The sequence below is a fragment of the Diadema setosum genome, chromosome 10 (genome assembly GCF_964275005.1).
Source record: "Diadema setosum chromosome 10, eeDiaSeto1, whole genome shotgun sequence".
Classification (NCBI taxonomy): domain Eukaryota; kingdom Metazoa; phylum Echinodermata; class Echinoidea; order Diadematoida; family Diadematidae; genus Diadema; species Diadema setosum.
Genome location: NC_092694.1, coordinates 33,688,077 through 33,703,148, shown reverse-complemented (window position 1 = coordinate 33,703,148; position 15,072 = coordinate 33,688,077). Strand labels below are relative to the sequence as shown.

General features: G+C 37.7%; 1 protein-coding gene across 1 annotated transcript in view; it reads left to right on the top strand.

Moving 5' to 3' along the window:
- The first annotated feature begins 1,789 nt into the window (after positions 1 to 1,789).
- The window catches only part of LOC140233960 (uncharacterized), a 143,299-nt gene continuing 130,016 nt past the window's right edge, over positions 1,790 to 15,072 (top strand). Inside the window, exons 1-2 of the mRNA XM_072314048.1 lie at positions 1,790 to 2,346; positions 2,913 to 3,062. Coding sequence (XP_072170149.1) covers positions 1,825 to 2,346; positions 2,913 to 3,062 — 672 coding nt within the window. The 5' untranslated portion in view covers positions 1,790 to 1,824. The remainder of the gene's footprint in view (positions 2,347 to 2,912; positions 3,063 to 15,072) is intronic.

The following is a 15,072-nucleotide window of genomic DNA, read 5'->3' as shown; positions in this document are numbered from 1 at the left end:
ATTGGGAACGTCACCCAAACCGAGGAGCTGCCTCAATGCATTCACTGGCTGTCTCAGTCAGATGAGATGGGAGAAATGGTATCCTGTTGGTTACCGCGGCGACAATCTCCTTCATCGACATACATTTATTGAACAGACGGAAGGAGGAGAGGGATGACAGGGCAGTGGGTGCGGTGGGAGCAAAAGTTGTGGGGACACACAGTGCTCGGTTTATTTGTTTTGTTCGCTTTTGTTGGCTTTTTATACTTCGGTGTGACCGGAACGGGAATGACATTTTGAGGTGTTTTGTCTGGCGCCTAAACTACATGTACCGGCTGAAACCTGAGTCGAGCACCGCCAAATAACAGTGTTGTATTCATAGTAACTTGAACACTTAGCATCGCAGTTTCTCCCGGATGCCTACCTTTAACTGTTTGGTGGAAAACTACAGTATTTGTCCGATTTCTCATCTCTGTGGCTGAGTACACTCTTGTACTTTGTATGCGCATGTTTGCTCCTAACTAAATTGATTGTGAAATGACAGGGGCGGTGAAATGGTCTTCATGATAAATGCAGTAAGATTTGTTTTTACATTTTTTTAAAGGGGGAAAAAAAGTTCTCTGCTCTCAGTTATCATCACTTTGTTGGATCCGTGCTGTGAGTGATTGAATTCTTTCTTGTCTTGCCAACTCATCAACTCGCCAGCTTTCTTGGCTTGAATTTCTCCGGAAGATTGTCGTGTTCTGTGTCAAAATGTATCGCAGTGACTGACGACTCCACGAAATTGACTCTGAAAGTGCAGTAACATGTGCTGAGTGTTAAAGTTGACTGTGATATGATGTAGGGTAGAAATCAAAGCAGAAACGCATAGATCAGACTTAGGTAGGAATGTGAGGCGCATACATTTTTCCGTTCAGTACTGTACTCCATAATCACAAATTTAACCACTCGCGAAATTGTCAGGAGGTCCCAATTCACGAAAAATTAGACTTGCTAAATACAGTCTGTATGGCATGTATGGTACATTGTATGTGGTTCAGGACTAGTATCGCTGTTTTGTGAGAATGCATGAATGTTGAGAACTGCCGAATTTCTGTTCTAATTTTATTTGGTTCTACATTGTATGTAGTTTCGTGAATCTTTAGCCATTTGTACTGCTGCATCACACTCTGTAAAGTTTTTAAGATTGAAATTATCGCACTTTGTTTTAGAAAAAAGTCAGTATGTTATGAAAATCTTCTGATATCACTGGGACACATTGTTCTGACTTCTTTAAAGATTGTGTGCTTTTATGAGGTGCACTACCTTTATTACCATGTCTGTAAAAGAGGCCCCTATCTTTTTATCCAAAATGAGGAAATTTGTAGTGATTCTAATCTACAAGATGATAATTGCCTTTTTTCCTGCAAAGAAATTTTAATGATTTGGTTTAATGGTAGAAATAGTTTACATAAGCACAAGTGAGTATGTGTTTTTTTTTTTTGTCTGATTATGATTTTTTTTTTGCATGCTTCAGATAAAACCACAATCCCTGTAAAAAAAAATATATACCTATATGACTTGTATATATATATTTTTTTCTTTTTTTTTTTAAATTCAAAGACTGATTTCTTTGGTTTTATTTCAAATAATTATCCATAATGGTTTATGTACATTGAGTATTATACTGCAAAATGACACCAATAGGTTCTTTCAAAGGTGAATGAATTTTGTTTTGTTTCTGTGTCAAGTTATTCTACAGGGACATGGACATTGTAATATCAGCGTGCAATCAGGAAGGATGGCCGTGTTAATATTGAGATCAAGTGCAAAAACTGTGAGACCAGAGGATAGCACAGGACAGTCATGAATCCCCAGAAGGGCCCTGGGGCAGCTGCAGAGGCGAAGGCCCGTGCAGCTGCGGCCAAGGCCAAGGTGATCACCTTCTATAAGAACGATACAAATTTCAGCGGGCTGCGCTTGGCAGTGACCAAACGCCGTTATCCCAGCTTCGATGCCCTCCTCCAAGAATTGACCACGAAGGTCGCCCTCCCGTTTGGCGCCCGCAACGTCTACACGCCCGGGGGTGTCCACGATGTCAAGGACATCACTGACCTGGAGGACGGGCGGTCTTACGTCGTCTCCGACCGCAAGAAGAAACCCCTAAATCTTGACAAGGTACATAAACCGAGGGCCTGGCGCAATGCAAAGCTCCCCTCCAAGCATGAAGCGAAGCTGGTGGCTGCATCCATGAGTTACCACCAAAACGGCCTCCCTCCCATCAAGGCCAATGGCAGCTCCTCGGTGTCACCCCCACAAGTGAATGGAACGCCCCCTATGATGAATGGAGGCAATGCAACCCAGCGCGTTCCAAATACACCAAAGAAGGTGGGTACAAGTTAAAAGTGTCATGAAGAAATGAGGCACAGGTGATATTCTAAAAAAAAAATCAGTTTGCTAGAAAGAATTGCTCTGTATATCTTCGCTGATAATGTAATGAGCAGGTTGGAGTACAATTGTAGAATGCTACCCCCAAATGAGGAAGTTATGGTCTTTACAAAGTTTTAAAAAGATATTGTCATCTTTTATTCATAAAGAAAATCACTATGCTAAAATGAGTTCATTTCTACAATTTTTTAAGCTGTCTATGTGATTGTTTTCACATTATGAACTTTATCAATTATCCACTTTTTTTTTGTTTACCGTGGTATACAATGTATGTGGCTGTTGCAATGTACAGCATAACAATGTACTTTGAATTCCATAAATATTGTGTTCAACTACTACCATAAAGAATGAGAACCTACTTGAGATTTTTGAAGATGTACAGTCTGTATTGGTTTACATGTATGAACAGGAGTTTGTAAACTATGCTATTAAAGCCAAAGGAATTGTGTCTCTTTTCCCTGATTGATGTTTGCCATTTCATGTTCATTTTATTGTTAAACCATCAGATCATAGTGATGATGAATGGCGACCCACAGACAAAACATATGATGCTGCTGAATCGACGGACAGCGCAAAGTTTCGAAGACATCCTGGCCGACATCAGTGAAACTTTCAGGGTTCCCATCAAGAAGCTGTGTACAGCAGATGGCAGAAAGGTCAGTCCCATACATTCATTTCTGTGTCTGATCCTAAATGCCTCTTCTTAGGACATGTTAATGAACTTGATGTGAAGACATTTCAGATTTCAGGTCTGTTCTTACAGTTCTTTTCATATTTGTGTTTTGTGAGAAGTAACAAGATGATACATGGTAGGATGAGCAGACCTGCCTAAAGCAAATATTGTTGTTGTTTTATAGAAAGAAAGAAGAGAGAGAAAAATGGGGCCCTATACAAATAATTTGCCCCAGACAGCACTAAACATAAAACAGACATTATAAATCTTAGAAAAATATAAACAAGATTATTAAATATATATGTATATGTACCAAGTCTCCACGAGGGAGCTCATATTGTCGATACTTTTACTACCAGGTACTTTAATACTTTTATATGAGGTAGATGAAGCCAGTAATAACCTGTCACAAATGTACACACAAGTAGTTATGTACATGTATCAAGGATGTATGCATGGTTGTTTAATGTGTATGTACACAGGGTGACCAGATTAATGGAGAACATTCTATATGAAATAGATATAGTACATACAGGCTGACCAGATCAGTGGAGAATTTTCTACATGGTATACAATGTAGAGCTACAGTACATGTATGCATGTGACAGGAAATACATTATAGCTCACTCAATCTAGAATGATTTAACCCATTCCAGAAAATTCTAGGAAGTGCTGGCTGAATGAGGCACTGCCCTTGTAGCCCAATGTGATTGGTAGTTAATTTTGGCAATGATGTTATGCACATATTAGGCAGTGAGTCATCCAGGATTCCTGGAATTTGGACTTGCTAGTATGTTCAGGTATGTAGCCCCAGGTTGGAGAAAATTACGGAATGTACTAGAAAGGGGTGAATGAATATATAAGCTGGAGAAATTCTGAAGTAGGCAGAGTACCCAACACCTCTGCTCTGAGAGTTACGTCACTTCTGGCTCTGAAGCGACTTGTTATAGTCAGTCCTGTGTTACCTGCTGACCTGCTATACAAACTGTGTTTGTGGAGATAAGGCCTGGGAGACATTTTGCCTGCAGAGAATTAATTTGCCTACATTGGAGAGAGACTCCATATTTTAGTGTCAACGGACATTATTACGGCAAAGCTGTGACGGGCTGGATTCCTTGCTGGACATTATAAAGTGAATCATCATTCAACGCATCAACTGGACGGGGTCGTCATAACGTTTGGATTTTGCACGTTTCGCCGTGGACGTACACCTTGTTTATCGTGGACTTTACCCTGGATTTATAAAGTGGATTATTGCACCCAGTGCCTTTGGAGTTACGTCGGAGGAACCATTCATCGGTGCGTCAAGGATCATTCATCGGTGCATCGAACATCGTATCTGGACACTGTCAAAGGATTACTTGCTTTCAAATTTGGCTGTAAGTGATTTCACTACCGATTTATAATTGTTTTATTGATCATTATTGTACTGATGTGAAAACCGATTACGAGTCTGTACCCACAATATCACTGTTAATAAACCGCCTGAACATTAGTTGATTGTTTCTTTTGTGCGATCATTCTCAGAGTGATTTTGGTCGTAACAAAATATAGAACTATTTTGCTTATCCGTTGTGATCTTTTTCATAGTCAGCACTCATTAGTTAGTATCCATGAAGTTAATCAGGCAGTATGGTTTCAGTGCTTGAGCACATCAAAGACAAAAGATGAAAACATATTTGTCAACCATACTTCCATTGGATTTTTGTTATTACAGTTCGACCTCAATTATCTGGCTTCCTTTTATCCGGAAATCTCTATTATCCATACGCGTTCACGCAGTGAAGGACTTTTTTTTCATCCAAAAATTGAGAAAAAACAGTGACTTTCATGGATCTATTTCACTAATTTCATAAGATGTGCATGATAGGTTTCTCAATATCTAATGAGGTAAAACATTATGATTTTCACATAGTTATTTTTGTGAAGAAGGGACTACAATTTTGCGCGGGCTAGCATAGATTACACCACCGTTGCGGGGTACACTACCTGCCTAGCTGCCAGTGCACTGGGACGGCAGCTTGGACGGCAGCTACATGTATATACATTAAAATTGTGTCTCCCATATCCTATCCGGCCAATTTGCTTATCCGCATGAGCGCCGGTCCCGACATGGCCGGATAATAGAGGTCGAACTGTAGTATGATTATTTTTTAAGAGAGCAAGGTACACATGTATAACTCCAGACCTAGAACAGACATACAGATTAGGATCAATAATAGTTATTATAGTATTTCTAACAGCATACTATTTACATTGTATATTTGACTTGGTAAACTGCTGCTAGGCTATTGTGATTATATCTAGTGCAGATAATTTTCATACATGCCCACGCAATCCAAACTCAATGGATTTGTCTACAATTAGAAGATTCATGATGAGGCTTCTTCAGCTCGTCACGCACACACATACACACACACACATACACACACAAAAAAAGAATTATTTCTTGTCACACAGACATGCCATACAGATCCATGCATGAGTATATAAGTACTTGTACCCTTAGGCTTTTGAAGATGGAACTGTCTCAGTGTTTATGTTAAAGCGTTATTGATCCTCTTGATAATTCGTACTTCAATGTTTTCTTTTGAAAATGCGAATGAAAAACGTGATAAGGATCACTGTCAGTGTACATTCTTTGACACAATTTTCGAGTTATTGCTGATGTCTGCCAGACTGTACATATTCTTGTGTCTTTTTTTGTTTTGTTTCTTAATGGCATTGGATGCAGCATAATTTCCTGTCAATCTGCCTCTTCCCCACGTGAAGCAGACCCTATTTTCTCAGTTTCCCTCATTATTCTACCTCCGGCATCCTCATTAACTCTTGTAGCTCTTAAAGGCTATGTCAGGTGATGTGTTAAATTGGAATCTCTTCCAGAGAAATTTGCTTCAAAGCTCCGTTTGCCTATGCTGATTTGCCATTTTTTCTTCTAAATGATCATTTGCCTTGATTCAGAAAAATGAGGATGGATCACGACTATTTTGAGGCAAACATAATAGAAAGAAGGAAGAGAAATTCATGCAAATTGAAAAACTTTAGCCTTGAATTGGATGGATTATGTACTATAAACTGGTCATGAAAATTAGCATGGTGAGAATTACTGTAATTACTGCTGGAGCCCATGAATGGAAGGTTAAATTCACTACATATCCATTTTAATCATTATTCAGAGCAAATTATTCAGTAGTTCCTGTCACCCCAAGGTCCCATTGTCAAGACTAGCTGCAATCTTTAAAGTCATTATGTCACGCCTGACCCACACATTGTTCAACTTACTCCCCTAGTCCTACACACATAAAAATATATTGTACATATCGCTCTTTGTTTCCCCTTACTACTTGCCTTTTTGATATCTCCCTGCAACAATATCAAGAGGCATCTATTCCTGACTGCTGACGATGCTGCTAATGAATTTGTCCTTGAGGGATTCGCAAGCTTTCTGCTAATAATCCCTTATACAAAAAAGGGAAAAAACTGACAAATTCTGAGCTGCGGTGTAAGGTGTTGTTATTTTATCTTTAATGAGATATCACTGAATAAAGAGAGGCAATTAGTGGGACTAAGGAAAAACTAAGGAAAAACCAAGATGTTGTGTGACCATGAAATATCCGGAGTACCATGCATGTTGTATCAAATCAAATTGGAGTGTGAAGGAAGGATGGAGGAATTGATGGGGGGGGGGGGATGGGGGTGGAGGAGGTACTATTAATATGCTGCTATAGAAAATATACAAAGCCAGTCTATAGTTTTAATTTGTATAGTGACACTAAATGCTTATATTTCTGTTTATAGTGAAACAATATTCTCAAGAGTATTCATTTCCATTGTATGGTGTACTTCATCATTTCATCAGGAATGCTCATTCCAATTTTTGACACATTCTAATCATAAGTGCTTTAGAGGCTTAAACAGGACTTGACTTTTGTGTGGACACTGCATCTACATTAAACTCTCAGTTTCCAGGAAATCAGCGTACAAGTACAATGAACCAATCAGAGAGTTACAAAGTAAAATAATTAATGAATTCCTTTGTGTCTAGTAGTTAAAATCTCACTTTGTTAAATATAAAATCATTTAGATTCAGATGTAGCCAGTTTAAAATGGAAGAATAGGAGTTTAATAAAATAGCAAGCATGTATGAATTTGCTAAAACCACAAATTTGCTCAACCAAATGAGTGTGTGTGACTTTGACTTTCACAAACCATACTGCACCGTCACACACTGTGCAAGTGATTGATAAACCTGAGCAAATGAAATTTTGTAAAATCAGTCCTAATCAATAATTGTAAAGGAATTATATATTTCATTCTATCATTATGTTGATTGATTTTGCATTAATAATGTAAATAAAAGTAAAATGAATGTAATAAAAATCATATAACATCAATCTGAAAGAAAATGCATAGATGATTATACACACACACGTGCACATACAAATGATACAGTCAATACTATACTATTTGTTTTGTTGTTTACTTGGAGGGCAAAAGAATGCACCATGTGTAATTTGGGTAAAGTTTTCACATCTTCATAAGATTAGCAGAAACACAATTGGAGTGTAATGGGATATTTGTAACTGTGAGAGGGATTTTCAGAACATGAAATATTCTAGCAGGTTTAATACAGGTGCAGTGTGTTTCACACATAGTGAACCTGTATTCAATTGTGAACCTAGCTGCTATTAGCATTTTGAAACTCGGCCATGCATAATGAATACTTTATTGGTGGGTGCAATTAATCCTTACCTCACCCATCCATGCTGGGACACTAAAACAGAGAGATTCAGCTTTTTTTCTTTTTTTTTATGGGTAAACACAGCTCATCTCGTGCTCTCTCTCGCCACTTTAAACTCCAGCCTGTCCAGGTAAATATTAGCGGAGCGTGACTTCCTTTCCACATCTTGGATTATGGGGCAACTCTTCGTAGAGAGGCTAAGATATATACTATGCGTGTGTGAACAACCCGAATGTGAGGCCATTTAGGTTGCTAATGGGAAAGAAGCAGCTACCCTAATTGGGGTGAAAAAGAGATTTGCTACACCTGCACAACCTTGGATCATCTAGGGAGCAGGGGAAGGCAAAGGGTGGAGGAGGAGATGGTGGGGGGGGGGGGGGGGTGAGATTGTCAGCGGATAGAATCGACTTTAAAGGGTGTGTACAGTTCTGGTCGAGGTGAAGATTTAGCTCTTAGCGTTTTGTGAGATATTCAGAAACCACTCTATGAGATGTCAAAGAGCATGCGGTTCTAAAGGGTATCAAAAGTTTATTCGATGAAAATCGGTTTTGAAATGGCTGAGATATCCAAAAACAAAGTGAAACAAAGAGATGCTAATAAAGTTGGGGCATGTCGCCTTTTATTATTAGCACTTTTTGGGATATCTCAGCCATTTGAAAGCCAATTTTCATCAAATAAACGTTGAATCCATCTTAAAATTACATGCTCTTTCATATTTCATAAGAGGCTTTTCATTATCTCACTTAGGAATGTTCAAAATATGAATCTCTACCTCAACCAGTACTGTACAGTCCCTTTAAATATATATCCATCTCTTTTGGAAAGAGAGCCTCATGGCAGTATATTAAATACTTGAATAACACTTACCCTGTGCAGGTTGAAAATAATGTATAGATAAAAACAAGTGCTGCTACTAGAGTTTCTAGCCTTTATGAGCAAGTGCAAAAGGACAAGGACAAAGAATATGGGAAGATTACAGCTTTCCCCTTGATACGGTCATAAAGGCATTTCCAGGTCATAAATCAATCATGTATGGTACCTGCAATATGTGAAGACCTACTTTACTTTTTTTTTTTTTTTTTTTTTTTTTAGTAGGGGAGTGGAAGGCAAGTTTACTAACTTTTTTCTAACCGTGGCCATCTGTGTAACTATACTACAAAGTGGTTTTATAAAGCCATGTATTTGCAAAAATGCCAACTGTTACTTTTTGGTAGTATTTTGTTCTTTTATTTTTTTATTTTTTGCCAAAAATACTGAGTTTCATAGAAAATGCTGTTATTCCAGAATGGTACTACACATGTCTAGGGCAGGAAAAGTAAAAATTCAGTTTTTTTTTCTGAAAAAAAAATGCCTTTTCAGCTCTCAGAGTAACTGCAGTGCTGTTAAAATATGGTAAGCGTCCACTGGAATGAAACCCAGCTCCTGTCTGTAATGCAGAAAAATTGTGTGTAGCCTGCTGGCGCTAAGCTTGAATGAACATCGCGGAGGTTGCTTTGAGCAAACCTTTCATTGTCAATCAGTCAAAACTGTTTTGCGTGCCCGTGATCACGATTGCGTGGGAAAGAAAACTTTGAAGGCGGTTTTCTCGAAACGCTGATTTCCTGCACCGCTCCACATCGTCTGTTGAGAATGAGAAGGGCGTTAAGTTGTCTTGAACACTATGGGTTTAGTGACAACTTAACGCCCTTATCATTCTCAAGCGACGACATGGTCTCATAAAATCATCAATATCTCCGCAACTGTCTTCTCTTATGGGTCATGTTATAAAGCGGAAGAGTGAGGAAATAATGTCATGTCATTTTCAGAAAATTGACCCTCCTCGACACTGGATCCATTTGTTGTAGCCTGGCAAAATGATTTGAGAGATTTCAATTTGTTGCAAAATAGGTTGTAATAAGTACTTGATGTTTGCTACCATGTTTTTAAGTTAAAAGTGCATTCCTTCTCTGGGCCTGCTCTCTTCTTCCAACCGCTCTTTCTCAAAACTGACAACATGAAGGTCTGTGTGTCACATTAAACAAACCTGTGTTTATTCATTTACCAAAGCTCAGAGTTTCAATAAAGAACAGCTAGCATTTTCCCCAACAGTGGATTTTGCCTCAACCACAAGCTGTGCAACTTGCATAAATTGCCACAAAAGGAATCTCTTCAGACTCATTTTATTATTTTTTTTTGGTATGTATATGTCTGTGTGTTGTTTGTTTTTAAGGAGAACACAAGATTTGATGATCATTTTTTTTCCCCGTTATTTGCTCAGTTTTAGGTTTCATTTTAGCTAAGAAACTTTCAGAAATAAGATCTAAAGTTTATTTTAATTCCTCAAATTCCAGGTGTTTGGAGTTCTGGGCAAGTTGTGGAAAGTAGAAGAAATATTGTACATTTGACATTTGTTGTACAATGTATCTGTACCCATTCCAATTCTTAACAGTTTTGTTTGTTTGTTTGTTTTTTGTCTGTTGTGCGCCATCCTCGGTTGTGAGTGTGATGCGATCCTTCGCTGGGTGATGGTGATCTCATTATTGTATCGACTTCATTACATTAAGGTGAAATGACTGAAAGAAAAAAATTTGATCTAATAAGAAGAAGTTACTGTAGTTCAGTGCTCCTTGATGTTTTATTTTAATTCATTATTTTGCTTCTACCTCTTTGTCGGTATTGTACAACAAATGAACTGCACCAATTTCTTTCCTCTTCAATTTAAAAGTCCTCATGACTTGTTGAGAGAAGATGTACAGGGTGATGCATAATCTTACAGTTAAAACAGAAATTCAAATTGAATTTATTGCTGCAACTTTAGAATTACACACTTCTAACTATAGTGACGATTTACAAGATGTACAAGTGTTGTGATCGATTGACACAAAGTAACACTGTAGAGAAGAAAGAAATGTACATTGTAGTTCTTAAGTTACATGTACACTAGAAAGAAAACAAATGACTCCAAAATTAGTGTGCATCATACTGTAATGTCATTGTTCTATTAAGATGAAATGACCTACAAATGTCATAAATCTGCATTATGGTACAGACTAGTACCTGTGAAATAATGCATGCCTTTATTACCCTTTAAAGATAGTATTTTGTATGATTTTTTATATTTTTATTTATTTATTTTTTTTTAGGCTCAGTGAATGTGTAGTATCTGGCTAGAGTAGAATTGAATAGTTCACAGGATCAAAACAAATAAAAAAAAAGCTCTTGAATTTTCACTTTCTTCAGAAAACAGATAAGTCTACACAGGTGTCTGTGGGAAATGTGTGTTGTAGCAAAATCAGTCCATCCTCAACATGTTAATCACTATTTTTGCGAACAGTTACATTCCCAGGCAACTGTGACAAGCATGAAGGAAGCACTTGAGGGGTCCGTTTTATATGAAGTCATTGCATACAAATCTTTACATAACTCTCAGAATGGCCAAAGTCACTCATATGTAGCTATGAGAGACTTTCAAAGAGAAGGAAAATCCTGAGTGTGTCTTATAAGGAGCAAGATGTCTCTCATTATAGACTTTTGTGAAATGGATGCCCGGGGGACTTGCTAGCCAGAATGACAAAGCATAATATGAAGAGTTTCAGTGTGTTAAAATGCCGATGACATAACTCTGTCTGTACTGCAGTGCAACCATAAAACCTCACTGCAACAGTGACTATTATTATGTACAGGGGTGGTATAGTATTGGTTGAGATGTGGATTCGGCTTTTAACTTTGTGAGAGACACTTGGGAACCACTCTCTGAAATGTTGAAGAGCATACAATTCTTGAGGAATTCAAACTTTATTTTATGAAAATCGACTTTAGAATGGCTGAGATATCCAAAAACTAAGTAAAACAAAGTGATCCTAATAAAAGCTGGGTGTTCTTGTTAGGATGGCTTTGATCTAAATATCTCAGCCATTTCTACATCAATTTTCACTGATTTTTTTTTTTTTTTTCAGAATTATGACTATGCTCTTTCATATTTCATAAGACGTTCCTCATTGTCTCACAAAACGTTCGAAATCTAAAGCCCCATCTTAACCAAAACTATTCCATCCCTTTAAAGCCGTGCATAATGTCTTCAGTATAATTCTGGTTGAGGTGAGGATTTAGTTTTTAACGTTTTGCGAGATATTCAGAAACCACTCTATGAGATGTCAAAGAGCATACAATTCTAAGGGGTGTCAAAAGTTTATTTGATGAAAATCGGTTTTGAAATGGCTGGGATATCCAAAAACAAGGTGAAACAAAGAGTTCCTAATAAAAGGCGTGGCCTGTCGCCTTTTATTATTTTTACTTTTTTTGGATATCTCAGCCATTTGAAAACCAATTTTCATCAAATAAACATTGAATCCTTCTTAAAATTACATGCTCTTTCATATTTCATAAGAGGTTTCTCATTATCTCACTTAGGAATGTTCAAAACATGAATCCCCACCTCAACCAGTACCGTACAGTCCCTTTAATAGAGTTATGTAAAGATTTGAACAAGGAGCTTCACTCGATTTTAATGGGAATCACTGCAACCTAGCACTCAAGGATAGAAATTAAAAGCAGAATATGCATCCACTCAAGATAAAAGAAATAAAATAAAGTAGAAATCTTCATCATATCGGGGGGGGGGGGGGGAGCAAGTATGGACAAGAGAGAATTGCATCACGCATCTGTGGGTATTAAAGGCCATATTATATGCATTACTTTATGGACGTAGGAAATTGAGACAGAATATGAATGCAACACACACAGAAGAATCTTAAGCATTATCTGGTTGACTCGATCGTAGAATTTAAAGGCAGAGCAGGTATTACGTGAGGATTGGCGTGGTAGTGAAGGCAGATTTTGTAGTACTCGAGTAGGAACGTTGAGATGCAACTGTACAGGGGGAACTGGACACTTTGTAACGTCTGTAGTTGTAGATTTCTTCAAAATTACAGTTGGCAGTCAGATCATGGTATCTATTCCAAGTGGACACTGTTCTCTGAGAAATGACATTGCATTGCACAGATGCAGTCGATGTCTAAACTCAATGCCTGGAAAAATGGCATGATGTGTTTAAAATGAAATGGAAGTCTTCATGCTTAAAAAGGTCTTTAATGAAGGCATAATACTAAAAAAAAAGAAGAAAAAAAGAAAAAAAAAAGGTTGTGATGAATATCTGTTTGGTATAAGGGATTAATGCAAGTACATTAATCTGTATCAAACTTTCTCTGGAATGGCTTTCTTCTAATAATGCACTTGTTTGCGGAATTTTTAACAGGTCAGTATTGCAGACATTGATATTTTGATATTACTCTGCATGTGATATATGATGGGCTCAGGAAATTTGTGCAGTCAGCATGAAATTCAGCCATAAGACTTGCAACTAGGTAGATTAGAACTGAATAAGCATAGCCTGGCACATGTAAAAATATCAGAGGCTCCTTTGGAAACGACATTTCAGTGAATGTTTCTACTTTTGAATTGGATTATTGACTTATATTCACATCAATTTATCTTTGTGATCTTTCTCCTGGATGGTCATCATCATTATCAACAGTTTAATTTCATTATCATCATCTTTTTCAGTCCTCGTCAGCTGATATAACCACTTCACAATTATATCACCATTTATCATCTTTGATATTACAGTTGAACCTCTCGTATCCGGACAAGTCGGGACCGGGGCTCATCCGGATAAGGGATTTGGCCGGATACGGGAGACTCAATGCTTTGTACATACAGTACTGATGTAGCCCATTGTAGTACCACATGTAGTAATGTGTATACTGCAACCTTTTCATTGTTACACTCAGTAACAGACCCCAAAATAGAGGTTCGTGTTTGCAAGAATGAAATTATTTTCTTTTATAAATTCTTGGAATGATTTACCTAAATAATTATTAAGAAATGTATCAAGTAGATCTTGAAAATAACGTACTCGGCAAAGTCGACTGTAGGTCGCCATTGTTAGATTGAGATGGGAATCCCCCTTTCCTCCCTTAATTATTAAAAAAAATCACGGCGAGATTGCGTCCGTATAATAGAGAGATCCGGATAAAGGGAGGCCGGATAATAGAGGTTCAACTGTACTTTAATGACTACATGATATTTCTGCCATTTTCTCAAGGGGAGCTGTCGGCTGATAAATGTATATTGTATGAACGGTATACAAAAGTAGCGGCCTTGCCATAATTCTTGCCACAGCTCAAATCATCATTATCAGGGACTATGTACAATGGACTCCAAAGACCCATTAGGGGCCTCCGTTGGGTGGGTCCTCGTTGTACTCTGACATGTGCATCCTCCTCATCCAGGGTTGCCATAGTAACAAAATAACTGAGCTGTAATAGCTGATTGTTTTGGACAAGATTCTGGATGATGCTGGACCATTTTTTCCCCCTAGACATGGAAGCAATAAGTAGAGGAGGATAAAAGAGATTGTACAAAGGTACGTGTATGACATCGAAAAAGAAATAAAAGACATTTCGAGAGGAAGATATACAGAGCTGTATGTTCTATAAAACATGTATAAAGAGACAAACAGACTTATGGTTATTGCAAGAGATTGCGAGAGATTAAAGCTTTTCAGAAAAGCATTAAACAGGTCATAATACGCTGGGATTGGACATTTACGGACAACATATCCCTCTGAAGATAATTACCTAGGAGAGTACACACATCATTGACCGTTTTATGGGAAAAGCACGAGTAAAAATCATTTATTACCCTTGCTCTGTTTTGTCGGTCAATTGGCTCACATGCTGGAGGGTTTTCTTTGCCAGTTGAAACAAATGTGTGGAAACAAATTCTGATTTTATAGAGCTTTACTTTCAATAGCTAATAATCCCCCTATATCATTATTGTTTTGCCATGACCTTCTGGTTCAACTGGGGCACATTGCTACACTGAAGTGGGCTTGCTAGTCTACAACATGGTGAAGTTTGGAGAGATTACTGAATAATGTTGATAAAAGAAACTTGGCAAGGGAAGCTAATAGTGTCTGGGCACCTGAACATTTAAAAGAAGAGGGTACTGAATATGATTTGAAATACAGTTGAACCTCTCTTATCCGGCCTCCCTTTATCCGGATCTCTCTATTATACGGACGCAATCTCGCCGTGATTTTTTTTTTTTTTTTTTTTAATAATTACGGGAGGAAAGGGGGATTCCCAACTCCTTGAGAACTCCTAAACAAACACACATGAATTACATATTACTTCCAACATGATTAACATACATTTCATCAAATTTCCTTCCAAATTGCTTACCTTCAGACATTTTAACATCCCCAAACATC